This window comes from Mus caroli, unplaced genomic scaffold (assembly GCF_978045245.1).
Source record: "Mus caroli unplaced genomic scaffold, Mus_caroli_1 scaffold_7, whole genome shotgun sequence".
In the NCBI taxonomy this organism is placed as follows: Eukaryota; Metazoa; Chordata; class Mammalia; order Rodentia; family Muridae; genus Mus; species Mus caroli.
The window spans coordinates 125,567,058-125,580,949 of record NW_028227262.1 but is presented as its reverse complement, the minus strand read 5'-3'; the positions used below and the strand labels follow the sequence as shown (position 1 = coordinate 125,580,949).

The 13,892-nt window shown below is 35.4% G+C and overlaps 1 protein-coding gene across 2 annotated transcripts in view; it reads right to left on the bottom strand.

Moving 5' to 3' along the window:
* Positions 1-836: 836 nt before the first annotated feature.
* The window catches only part of Slc13a1 (solute carrier family 13 member 1), a 77,120-nt gene continuing 64,064 nt past the window's right edge, over positions 837-13,892 (bottom strand). The window contains exons 12-15 of one of the 2 annotated variants that reach the window (XM_029478626.2): positions 11,379-11,488; positions 6,179-6,340; positions 4,722-4,859; positions 837-3,015 (exon numbers count right to left, since the gene is read on the bottom strand). In XM_029478626.2, the coding sequence (XP_029334486.1) occupies positions 2,878-3,015; positions 4,722-4,859; positions 6,179-6,340; positions 11,379-11,488 (548 nt within the window). In that variant the 3' untranslated portion in view covers positions 837-2,877. The remainder of the gene's footprint in view (positions 3,016-4,721; positions 4,860-6,178; positions 6,341-11,378; positions 11,489-13,892) is intronic. The other variant, XM_021165220.3, reaches the window with a different exon arrangement.

Sequence of the window (13,892 nt, the reverse complement as noted above, 5' to 3'; positions counted from 1 at the left end):
AAGACACCCAAATGAATGAATGAATGAAAACTTAGCCACTAGGGTTAAGATTAACAACTAAACTGCTTTTTATACCTGCTGGGAGAAAGATAATTTGTTTACTCCAGTGAAGTGACGCTGGGTATATCTAGGTATATCAACCACTCCAGGGCAGGCCTCATGTTCAGGAGAAGTTGACTAACATTTTATAAACACCACAATTTTTTGTGTGTATTTTGTTTGGATGCAGTTTGGTAGTTTTTGTTTGTTTTTTTGTTTTGGTTTTTCTTATGGGGGGTTATTATATTTTCTCTTGTTAGTTTTAGGGGGGCTTTTAATTAAATTTTTGTTTATTTCTTGAGAAAACTTAAAGCTGTGTGGGCAGGCAGGAGAGAGGATCTAGAAAGATTTGGGGGAATGGAAAAACTTGATCAAAATATATTTACATTTAGAAATTGTTTTAAATAATAAAAATATAATCTAAAAGTTAGTAAAACAGATATATCATATTTTTAGAATGTTCTTGATGCTTAATTTCAAGAATAAGTGTATATATCATATCATTTAGAAAAATTTCCAAACTAAGTCTTTAACATAGAGGAATATGCTTATGAGAATTAAAAAGCAAAGGCATATTTTTGTCCGTCGTATCATTTTAGTGTGAAAGTTTTGGTCTTTTTTTTAAAAAAAATTGGATATTTACTTTATTTACATTTCAAATGTTTTCCCCTTTCCAGGTCTCCCCTTTGGAAACCCCCTATCCCATTCCCCCTCCCCCTGCCTCTATGAGGGTGCTCCCCACGCACCCACACACCCAGTCCTGTCTTCCCACTCTAGCATTCCCTTACACTGAGACATCAAACACATTCAGGCCCAAGGGCCTCTCATCCCACTGATGTCCAACAAGGCCATCCTCTGCCACGTATGTGGCCAGAATCCTGGGTCTCTCCATGAGTATTCTTTTGTTGGTGGCTCAGTCCCCAGGAGCTCCAGAGACTCGGGCCTGTTGACACTGTTGCTCCTTCCATGGGGCTGCAAACCCCCTCAGCTCCTTTAGTCCCTTCTCCAACTCATCCATTGGGGACTGCGAGGTTCCTCAGAAAATTAGACCAGCTATATCACTCCTGGGCATATGCCCAGCAGATCCTCCAAAATGTAATAAGAACACATGCTCTACTATGTTCATAGTAGCCTTATTTATAATAGCCAGAAGCTGGAAACAACTCCGATGTCCTTCAACAGAGGAATAGATACAGAAAATGTAGTACATTTACACAATAGAGTGCTAGTCAGGTATATAAAAACAATGAAATTCACAGGCAAATGGATGGAACTTGAAAATATCATCCTGAATGAGGTGACTCAGTAACAAAAGAACACACATAGTATGCATCACTGATAAGGGGATATTAGCCCAAAAGTTCAGAATACCCAAGATTCATTTCATAGTCTGAAAGTTTTATGTTCTAACATCTTAGTATTGTTTGTAAGATTATTTGTATTTTGCTAATTTCGTTTTTTGTTAGTCCAACTTTGGGATACCAAAGATCTTTCTCTTTTTCCCTGTATTATTGTCCGTCTGTCTGCCCAAAGATTGCCTTTCTTTTCCCTATGATCATAAAAATTTTTTCTCATTTGTCAAATAAGTTATTGTAATTTTTCATTCTATATTTTTCTTTTATCTCAGTTCAGTATTGATACAATGGAATTCTGTGGTTTTGTGTACAGTAATGTTTTTATAATTATGTCTTTTTCCTTATATAGGTTTCTAAACAATCACTTTTAAAAATAAAAACATAATTTAATTAGAAAAAAGTGACAGGAGTGGTTTGAAGAAGAGATTTTAAGTGTTTTATGATTTTACCCTGCCATGGCCCCTTGCTGGACATCTGCTAACCCAAGTGGAGAGTCAGTGTCTACAACAGAAGTGGTTCTCGATAGAAATTAGCTTCTGGATATTATCTTCAAAATTTGGAATCTTTATGTCAACTAAGATTTAGTAAAACCAGAGAGTTTATTGATTTTTTTCCTGTTAGAGTGAAGGAAAGGTTTACTCCCAAAGGACTGTGATTCAAGGCTGACAGATGCAAAAGGTTGTACATTACATAAATGTGTTAATAGCTTCAGTGCATAGCTTCTCTAACTGTACTGTAAACCTACCACAAATCAGAACTTATTTATTCATCACTATTCAAAATGCATTGCACAGGACTCATACAAGCATAAATATTAGCCTGTTTATTTGAACAAGTAGAAATTAATCATCATAGATTTTTTTTTTTTACTATCAAATGGATTCATGAATTTTGGAACTTGTAGCTATTGTAATTTAAACTTGTCCTGTCTGTACCTTAGTAATAATGCAGTTAGACTTTTCAATAAATAAATACACACTTCTTTTTACATTACACAGCATAGCCATAGCTTGATACTTTAGCAAATTCCCTTGACAAACACCATAGAAATGACTTATCCAAGTGTCTCATTTACTTTCACACTTTATTTTCTGCTTTTAGTTTCATAAGAAAATATTTTCAAATAATAAATTGATGTTTGCAATGTTACACTGAACTCCAAGTTTAAGATGCGGTGAATGGCCTAACTTCTTTGAAGGTCCTTAAGCATCATTTTTATGGAGAAAGAGCAAGCACATAGATGGCCTGCCAGTGCAGTCTCCACCTTAGTTTCTGGACGAAGGCGAGTAGATGCTCTTTGATTGTGTTTGAAAAGATCCGGACTCTGTATTAAGATGCTGACAGGGGGCATGTGTGAGGCATGTTCTGCGATTGCAGTAGCTGTATCGATGATTTGCATGTGCCAGTCCTACACAGCTACATTGTACAGTCAATTCTTAGCAAGTCCTAAAGTCACCATGAACTGGTAGCTCTTGTGTGTTTGTCATGGCATGGTCTGATTAACAAAGTCGGGAGCCCAGGAGGGATACTCGTGGAGGTTAAACATCGGCTCTATCCAGGTGAACATGCCCAGCATGACCACAGCAACACCTAAAATATTCACTCCAAGTCCAGCTTTAACCTAGAACAGGGAAAAAGCATAAATGTCAGTCTCCCAGGGAGAAATCCTACCAAGGGTTCAGAATACTACCACACAAAGCACAAACCTGATTCCCATGCACCCTCAACGACCTGTATGATGTGAGTATCATCCTGTGAGTATCAAACTAGGAATATTCTCTAATATCAATGACTGCACTGTCAAATGAAAATTTGTTTTTAACTATCATTTTGACAACATCAGAGGGGTTTCTCTTTGGAATATACATGAGTCAATCTGCCCTTGTATGCTAAGTTAGAAGTTTGATAATCTTATTTCTCAAAGGATAGGTTTTAGAATGCTATGTGATAACTGTGTTCTATGGGGTCACTTAGCACTATTGGTTTCCAATGCAAGTACTCTTTAATTGAAAGTGTATACTGTCACTTCTATTCCTTTCTTAGTGATCATAGCCTCAAAACTCTTACATAGTAATTCTAGTGTCCACTGAACAATCTCAACATTGTTTACTAACATATTAGAAATTGTCAGTTTCTGATCTTAATCTGCTTTTGTTATATCAGTTTTTAGACCCAGACTTCAACTTTCTCATTTTTTATTTTTTATCTTTGGCTAGTTTTTCTTTCTTTAATAAAATGGAGGGTGAGACAGAGACTATGGCCTGCCAAGCCTAAAATAGTAATTGTCTGCTCTCTCAGAATGTTTGGATATTCCTAAATTCTCTGCATTAAAACATGGCCTTCCAAAGCAAAGGGGATACATTTAGCATGATTACTATGGAGATTGCTTTCTCTGTCCATTCAAAGCACTCATTTGTTCCATAAGTATGTTTTTTATTTAAACACACACACACACACACACACACACACACACACAGAGAGAGAGACAGAGACAGAGAGAGACAGAGAGACACAGAGAGAGACAGAGAGAGATACATATTTGTCATATTTTATTTTAAATATATTCTATTTTCCAACAAGTTGTTATGTGCCTTTTACCCAGAAATATTTCCAAAAGTTTTATTTTTCTAGGATGCAGGGATGACAATCTGGGTGGGAGGAAGGACCAAGAACTCTCCTTACAATTTCGTTTATGTAACAAATATGGACTTGATTTTGATTATATCCTTCTTTGGGTTGGTTTGGAAATTGGTGGTGGAGATTGGATAAAAACTAGAATATTCTAAAATTATGTATCAACTACCACTATTTTTGTATTTAGAAATAAGGTGTGTGTTCTATCATATAAATTTGCCTTTATTTCTCACAGAGACCCTACAAAAGCAGGTGTTAAAATAAAAAAGAAAGACACTCTTGCCCCAGGCACCGGGGAGTGTGTTAATGTTGCAAATATTTTATAAACACTCGTGATAGAAAGCTATAGTGTTGTTTTAATTGTTGGATTCTATTGATTCTGTTTCTTCTACTTGCCTCACTGACATATGGTTAAAAAGTTGTGTTAAGAAACTCTGTGCTCTTTTCCTTTCGCAGACCAGGGCGTATGCATTCCGCATCTCTATTTGCGACTGCTAACGCTAAGGGCATTCCACTTCTGGCACGTCCACATTTTAAAAAATATTTCTATGGCCAGTCATGCACACACTTTCAGAAATAGGCTTCAAACTCTGCTTTTCTCAGTGGTTGGTGAGAGCTCAAGGCTAGCAGGCACTCAGCCCACCAGGTGGAGGGGTGTATTAGGTTACAGTGTCCTCTTAGCTGCTGACTTACCATGTCAATGACTTTCAGGTGGCCATAGGAAAAAACAATAGCATTGGGTGGATTTGCAACTGGCAAAAGAAATGCAAATGAGGTACAGAGAGTGGAAGGCAGTAAAATCTGAAGAGGGTTCACTTGAATGGCTTCAGCCTGGCATGGAAGAAAAAAAAAAGAGAGACTTGAATTTAAACGCTGAGAGCAGGCACCAAACATAAGAATGAACAAACTTATTGTAACCTTCTTTCTCAGAATCAGGTTGAACCTAATAGCAGAAAATTTTTCATTATTTATGATGCTTCAGAACATTTGAAAGAATATGTCTCCTTATTTATATCATTATTGTTCCATATTTAAACCTTCATACTGCAATTTATTTAGAAAGTAAAATGTCACTTAGTTTAGAAGCTATCAATTTATTTATTATGTAACTAGTGTTCTATACACATGATGTATTATATAATACAATATCCTTGAATATACTTAAGCATTTTAGAATACCATAAGAGGGCTTGCGTAGCTCAAAATAACAAATAATGTCACTAAGGCCACAGACAATAAAAGAAGTTGTTGGAGACGGCCCAGTGCCTGTGCCCCTAGACACTGTCCATGAACTGCTAACTCTATCACTTCTGTGACAAATATAAAATCCTTAGTGATAATTACTGAATGAGAGAGTTGTCATTATCTGGAACTTATCGCATAATTTTCTGACTGCTTCATTTCATTAAATAAAAATAGAAAGTAGAAAGCTGAGACAACATTTTGCCCTTGATTTCTTGCCAACGAGCAATTGATAAACAATCTGTATTTTATTTTCTAATTTGAAGCAGCAACTCAAGTATCAGAGCAAAATAACTCTGTGGAATGGCTAGAAAGCATTTTCAGAGAGACCATCCTCTCTTTAAAACAATTCTTAATTTAGAGTGTTTTCTTTTCACCAAAGTAACCCACCTGAATCAGAAAAACATTTCACTCAAGGCTAAATCTTGTAATTGCTATGGGACATGAAAGAGGGAGTCTTTCCTCCTCTCGTAGCAAATTTGTCTGACTTATTTCCTGGGCAGCAAAGGACTGTTTAAGATATTTAAGCCTCAAGGTTCAGACTATCGTCTCATCCATTCACATATATCCTATAGGAAGCTCTTCTCAGAAACGTAGGAACATTACTCTGGAAAGAGATATCTCAAAGTGCTAGAAAATATTGGATCATCTTATAGTGCAATAGATCCAGAATGATTCCATTTATCTTCAAACAAAAACAAAACAAAGACCCAGACAGAGAGAAGGTAAATTTTTTACTAAATACTATGCTACCTAAATGTGAAACAGTTTCCTTGAGCACAGATCACCTTATATAGGCAAAGACCACATACACAAAAGAAACTCCACAGTACGTGATGAGAACTTGCAGTCAAAATAACAACATTGAAACCTACTCTAGAGGGAAATAATGTAAATGTAATACTCACCAAAGGAGATAATATTGGGAACAGAATGGTAATGGTAGCTGGGTTGCTGGCTACCTCTGTCAAAGATGTGACAATCAAGGAAGATATCAGAATTATTAGCCAAACTGGTAATGAACCTAAAGGAGATAATTTATTTCCTATCCAGTTAGATAGTCCTGATACCTACAAAACAAATATACAGTACTTATTATTCAAATAATTCACTTTAATGGAACATTACTTAAGCACACACACACACAAACACAGACACACACAAAATGTATATACTGATTTCTGAAATATGATTTCCCATTTTCTTGTGTTTTGGTAAATATGGATAGTTTTTATAGGGACAAATTTTCAGAATTATTTCAGTGTTAGCATTATGCCTTAAGAAGTTTAAATTATCTCCCCATGCTTCTCTCTCTCTCTCTCTCTCTCTCTCTCTCTCTCTCTCTCTCTCTCTCTCTCTCTTCAGAGCTGAGGACTGAACCCAGGGTCTTGCACTTGATAGGCAAGTGCTCTACCATTAAGCTAAATACCCAACCCCTTTTCTCAATTATTTTGTAATTTTATGTGATTGGCAGATGTAAATGTCTTAAGTCATGATGCACTATAGGGCTTTAAGTCGTGGGAAGCCCCTGGGCTCCATCTATTACTCATAAGCTGTATCCCCTTGAGGCAAGAACTTTCCATTTATTAGTTATGTTATATATAGCTAATGTGTATAATATTAGCACATATATATATTATCACAATATATATAGTGCTAATATTAGGTAGTAATATAATGATTGTTCAAAATAATGTTGCAATTATGCTTTTTTAAAAATTTTCAATTTGGAGCATTATCTATTAAGTTTCCAAATATATTACATGAGGATTGTGTTTTCTTACACCATTCACCATTAAATCACTATTGAGCCTTTACTGCTGTATTTATATGAGTCTTGTTCACTGCTGAACCACCTAGCCATCTAAGAGTGTATTGACATTCTTTGTTTTCCTAAGAAACCATTATTCTGTTTGCTTAGTTTTGTAAGTGCCCTGCCACTAATTCATCCAGCTCTTCAAAATATCTGGAGACCTAGCCAACAAGCAAACAAACGCCTGAAGTAAGTGGGCTTGTTTTGCTGTTGTTCCCTCAAGATGTCTGTCCTGAAATAGACCCCCCTCCTGCTTCATCTGGACCAGATTTTCTTTGAGCCTCCTCAACTGTTGTCCTGGTCGCCTTCCTTGCCTCACTCACTCTGCCCTGGGGAAAGCCTTCCTTTCTGCCTTCCATTCACTGGGAGAAACGCACCCTTTCATGCGTACTGAGAGTGTTTGGTGAGAGGTACATTTGAGATGGTCTCTACAGACTGTAAATTCTTTCCTTTCTCTTCACACTATTTTTCTAGTTCTGATGTCTAGAATTCTAGTTTTGAAACCATCGAAACTGTTCATCATTAATCCTGTGTCTTCCAGTGGAGCTCTTTAGATTGATCACATACTGATTTTTAATCTATTACACATAGTCCAAAAATTACCTGCATTCTGCTTAATAGTTTTTTATTCTGTTTCCTGACTAAATAGAAGGGATACTCCATATTTGGTGAGATAATGTTTATAATAAACTGGGCTATGCATTGAAAGATCTTTGATTATAAGCAATAAATTCAGTTCCAAAGTGAATATAAACTCCACAGGCACGAGCACTAGATATCAGCTGTATTGTTTATTGTTTTGACTTATATATACATAAATCATCATTTTATTTATTTGTATTTTAGTATGTGTTTTGCGTGCTTGTATATGTTTGATTATATATATATATGTAGGTGTGTGTGTGTGTGTGTGTGTGTGGTGTTTGTAGAAGTCTGAGTTGATGTCAAGAGTCTTCCTAGATTGTTCTTCATGATATCTGTTGAGGCAAGTTCTCTCAGTTGAACCCAGAGCTCACTGACACGCCTAATCTACCTAGTTATCTTGCTCTGGAATTATAGAGCACAGTATGGAATAACCATACCACCTGACATTTACATGGGTCATGGGGATTTGACCTGTGCTCCTCAATCTTGTAGAGGAAGCATTTTATCCAGTGAGCCACTAATGGATATTAGCTTTATAGATTCATACACATGGATATGGAAATTGCATATAGCTGTTAAGAGAACAGAAACTAAAGTAAAAAAACAAACAAACAAACACAGATTCCTGGAATATGGATTTTTCCTAAGTCTGGTTGAGAAGTAAGAGGAACGCACCATTTGTGATTCCCTTCTGGAGACCATTGTAATTCTATCTGCACTTCAAGTTCCTGAGATACACAGTGTAGAATCTTCATGAGTTCCTTCAGTATGAATCTCTTAATAGCTCTCTTAGTTGAAAATCTCACAGGCTTCATTTCTGAGAATGCCTGTGTTATTTTTAGAATTACCCTCCCTTTCAGCACGTTTTTCCTTTCCTAAAGAGACTTTTGAGGAATTTTCTAACAAATACTCTAGCTTTCTTATCTTTTATAATTTTACTTTATTCTTATTTAAAATGTAATACATTGTTTATCCCTCTGTGTTCTCTTCAGCCCTTTCCATATTCCTCTATTCCTGCTCAGATTCATGCCCTCCTTGTATCTATTATCATTATGCACACATACACAGCCTCACATACATGAATGCATAGATAAATGCAGGCTCCCAAGGGAGCTGCTGCTGCTTGTATGTGTGTGTTTTAGAGCTGAGCACTTGGTACGAGACTATCATTTCTTTCTCGTGTTTACTTCCTTTTACCTTTTTGTTGCATTTCTGATACAAGTTTACTTTTCCTTTTAGGATTGTTGGTGAGTTTTAAGTATAAATATGACATCATCATTTTAATTTTTGAGACTTACTTTTTCATACTTTTTAAAATGATTCCATGTCTTTGATATTTCTAACACCTCTGAGGCACCAATGATGAGATTTAAAGTGTCCTTTGCTTTATGCATTTCCTTTCATATCATCCTTGATCCATTTTTTTTTGTTTCTATATTTGATTGTTCTGTCTTTGGTTATTGTATCTGAGGTTCCCCCAGTCATCTAGTAACTCTTGACTACATTTTTTTTTTAATCTAAAAAGACCATGACATGGTGATTTTAAGCTCTGGGTAACAGAAAGCTGGCTGAGGGAGGATTGTGTTTTTAACTTTGCTACAGAGTAAAGCTTAAGTTTCTAAAGTCTGTGTGGCCATTTCATGAATGGGAATGGTATTTGAGGAAATCACATAACTTCACATACTTTTAAAACCATTTTTAATATTCAGTCCCAGCTTCTCCCATGCTTACAAGTTAATCTATTGCCTCCAGTTATTTTGTCTGTGCTATACAATTTTTGTCTTTAAAGACTGATAGGTTTTATTATTATTATTATTATTATTATTATTATTATTATTCTGCTCTTGGGAGAATAGGAATATTTGAAAAATAGTATTTAGTTTTTCAGAGTTATCTTAGAAAATCATTTGAGGAATGTGAAAAATACAAAAAGAAATTATTCATTGGTAAGGACTGGACAGTGTCTATTACTTTGTGAGACATCAATCATGTTAAATCCTGTGAGGGACATTTAAGAGAGAGGTCGTAGCATGATGTGAATAACACATCATTGCTATCTCATGGTTTTTCCAAGGAGAAGTATTCCGTGGCTTAAGACATTTGACAGACAAATTACAACTTCAAACAAACATTTTTCAAATTGTCTCCTAGGACTTGGTAAAACCAATTTCTAAGGTTGTATTTGTGTACAGACTCTCTTTTTTTCCCCTTTTAAAATTTTTTTCTCCAGATAGCTGTTGACTTTAGTTTGGTTACTCAGGAGCGGTTCCTTTCTAGAAATTCTTTCAGAATGCAGATTCCAATGGCTAGCATTTTTATAATTAGTCTTCCCCTCATGATTTCTCTAACTCTTCCACTGACAGAGCCATGTGTATCAGGCTAAACCACGCCTTTTCATTTCCTCAGATTTTGCTGCTCTGAGGTCTGGTCGATGGTTTCAAAGCCACTTTGTCTAGAGTCCAGTCTAGATGTACTTTGAGGAGAGACAAGCAAATTCTTAAGAATGCCAGAATTTCTCATTCTGCTATCCTCTCAGTGCAAGTCAGTAGACAAAGAGATGGCAGTTATTTATTCTCAGAGTTCAGACCTCATTACTGCTGAAATAGTAGAAAAGAAAACTGTTATTTCTATCTGGACAGATTATGAGACAGGGCAAACCTAAGCCTATAACAATTTTGCAAAAGGCTCTCTGAATTGAGCCAATTCCTAAGACTTACAACTATTACTAAATTCTATTGCTAAAAGCTGAGAATATGAATACTTTACAGAAGCTGGTACTAAAATTAGAAGCAAATATTATTCTCCCAACAAAGTATCAAGAAGAAATAGTATTTTTATATGAATATTGTTAAAAAATCAATAAGTAAAAATAACTTCGAAGAACCAGGGCACTTCTATTCCCTTCTTGCAATTCTCCTGTTTGTGACGGTGTGTGGAAATGGATGCAAATCACCTCTGAAGATTTAATAAACAGCTATAAAATCCATATGAGAGAATGGTTTTTAGTCAGATAGAAGGAAAACATATTATTTTCTTTTTACTGATACAATTTTGAGAGTTTTGTTAATACTATAACTACACCAATCTCAAGCCTCCCTCCCCAAACTTGTCCCATGTCTCCCCTCCTAAATACCTGGTCTCTTGTTTAATATCATATTGTTGTTTATATGTGTTATATTCTATGTATATACACGCAATCTACTGATTCCATTAGATGTTGTTTGTATGTACATGTGTCCATGAATTTTTAGAGAAGATAATTTTCTTCTAGGAAACCTACAATGCCCAGGGCAATTAGAAGGGATAGAAGCATGCTTTGCTTCAGCTGGTGGGTAGATCAATGAAAGGGACAACTGTCTAACTCAAGAAGTTTTGTTTCTTCCTGACAGTGGACATAATATATTACAAATAAGGTAATCTTCTTTGCATTATTTCTTTTGACATTCCTGAACACACGTCATTACATTTATAGCCTATGAAAGTTCTTGAACTATGAACTCACGCCATCTGTGTGGAATACTATATGGCTACTGAATTATGCATTATTAAATGAGAGGATAAAGAGGAATATGACCAAAGCTTGGATGTGCCTGTGTTCTTCTTTTCAACAATCTAGTTAATTGTTAAATATCTTACACACTGAGCATTACCTGACAGCCATCTGCCAGGGCAAAGCCTCCACCAACAAGAATGGCTATGTCCCAGGGCATGAATGACTGGAATTCTTTCCAAGTAATCAGAGGAGTGTAATCAAAAGCAACTGCAAAATAAAAATCCTACAGTTAAATTGTGTTTAAAATAAGGCAATAGGAAATTTTTTATCAGTGTCCTGAATAGTTATTTTACAAGAAGCTTACAATATTCTGATACTGTTTTCAAGGCAGAGATTTGACATGGACTAAGTTTCCACTGACCTTAATCAGAATATTATATTATAATGATTAAAAATAATATGACTTTGGGACTGGAAAGATGGATCAACAGTTAAACACACTGGCTGCTTCTCTAGAGAAACTAGGCTCAATTTTCAGCACTTAGGTGGTGGCTCACAACTGTTATAAATCCAGTTCTAAGAGATCTGATAACCTCTTCTGGCCTCTACAGGCACAAGGGATCCAAATATTATATCTATATCTATATCTATATCTATATCTATATCTATATCTATATCTATATCTATATCTATATCTATATCTATCTATCTATCTATTGATAGATAGATATATATATATGGAAACACTCATATACATACAATTAAAACACTATAATAAATATTTTTAAAGTAACATAGACAAATTGTTCAGATAAAATTGGAATATGTTTACATAAGTTGTTATTATATTGTCATTAGTAATGCCATCTTTCTACTTGTACTATTGGTCAGTGTACTGGACTCAGTCAATTTGATACAATTTAGAATCACATGAGAAGGGAGACTCGATGAAGGGTTTTCTTGACTGGCTTAGCCTTAGGTCTGTCTGTGGGGGACTGTCCTGACTGTTATTTGATGTGGGAAGACCCAGGAAACTATGGGTCATACTATTTCATGTGATGAGCCCTGGATTTTATAAGAGTAGAGAAAGCTTCAAAATCATGAATACATTTGCTTATTATTGCTCTTGACAATGGATGTGATGTGACTAAAGTTCCATCCTTGGTATCACCCAATGGTGAACTGTACTCCAGAATTTTAAGCCCAATAGTACTTCCATCCTTTATGGTGTTCTGTTGTCAGGCTATGTATGCCAGCAACCAACATGAAACTAACACATGCACTTTTCTTTCTTATATCAAGTGTTGATAATACCCTACTTCCCCAATAGTATCAGTGTAGAATTTTAATCATTCACTAAAGCTGATGTTTTTTTTTAATCATAAAGAGAATCAAGAATCTGGTTTAAAGATTATTCAAAATTCAAAATTGAATGTTGAAATATCGTTTTCAAGAATGTTTATGCTCATGCAGCAATCAGCTTAAAGACTTTTCCTCATATATATCCATCAACTTGATGAATAAGTTAACTTAGGAGCACATTATCTTCTTTAAACATTTGTATGTAATATGTGTTCTCTCATCACAGTGATGTCATAAGAATACTATTAAGCCTCCCTTATGTTTCTCTTTACTATATCTAAAGCAAACTTTTAACTGATGACTGAAAATATGCTCTCAAGTGTGTTGAGTAGACTAAGATCATGTGTATTAAGAGGTAAGAACCAAGGATGCTAAAGCAAACTGCTTCTTCATCAATACTTGCCATCACTGGGCATTAAGTAGAGTGGCTATAGAGTCTAGTTCAGTGGTTCTCAACCTTCCTAATACTACAACCCTTTAATACAGTTGCATGTTGTGGTGACATCCAACCATAAAATTATTTTTGTTGTGATTTCATAACTGTAATTCATTTTGCTACTGTTATGGATAGTAATGGACATATCTGATATGCAGGATATCTGATATGTGTCTCCTGTGAAAGGGCCATTCAACCCCCAAAGTGGTCACATCCCACAAGTTGAAATCCACTGTTCTAGTGGGCTCAAAGGAACCATTGCTATAGATTGCTATATCTCTATAATACACATTGATATAGTCTAATCTTACAAGGAGTGGAACTATTTTATTTCTGCAGTATGCTACTCATTTAAATCAAGTCTGCAAATCTGAAATATTCACCATTTAAAGATGACTTAAGAGATCAGCTGTACCAACCCAACTACAGAACTCCCAGTCTCACTTCAGAAAAAAAAAAAAAAAAGACAAACAAAAAACCCCCAATCAACTGTGTTTCTAAACTAATAATAGTTAGTTTATATAATAATAATATATTAGTTAGTTTATATAATAATAATAGTTAGTTAATAATAGTTAGTAACCCATCTGACCTGTGTAATTTAGGAATATAACTACTGAAAATCAAAGTTAATACAAAGCATAGAGACGAATGGGCCCTGTATAAGGAGTTCATGTCAGAGAATGCACGCTTCTGCAGATGTGTGCACATCTCTGTCCATGGGTTGTAAGTAGACTACATAAGTGCACCTACTGAATAACCTTTTCAGTTGTGACCACAGGTTAATTCCACATGGGGGTTGTTTTCTTTTCTCCAAGGAGCTCTGTGAAACTGGAAGCAACCTCTCTCATAAAATTCACTCTTTTCTAGATT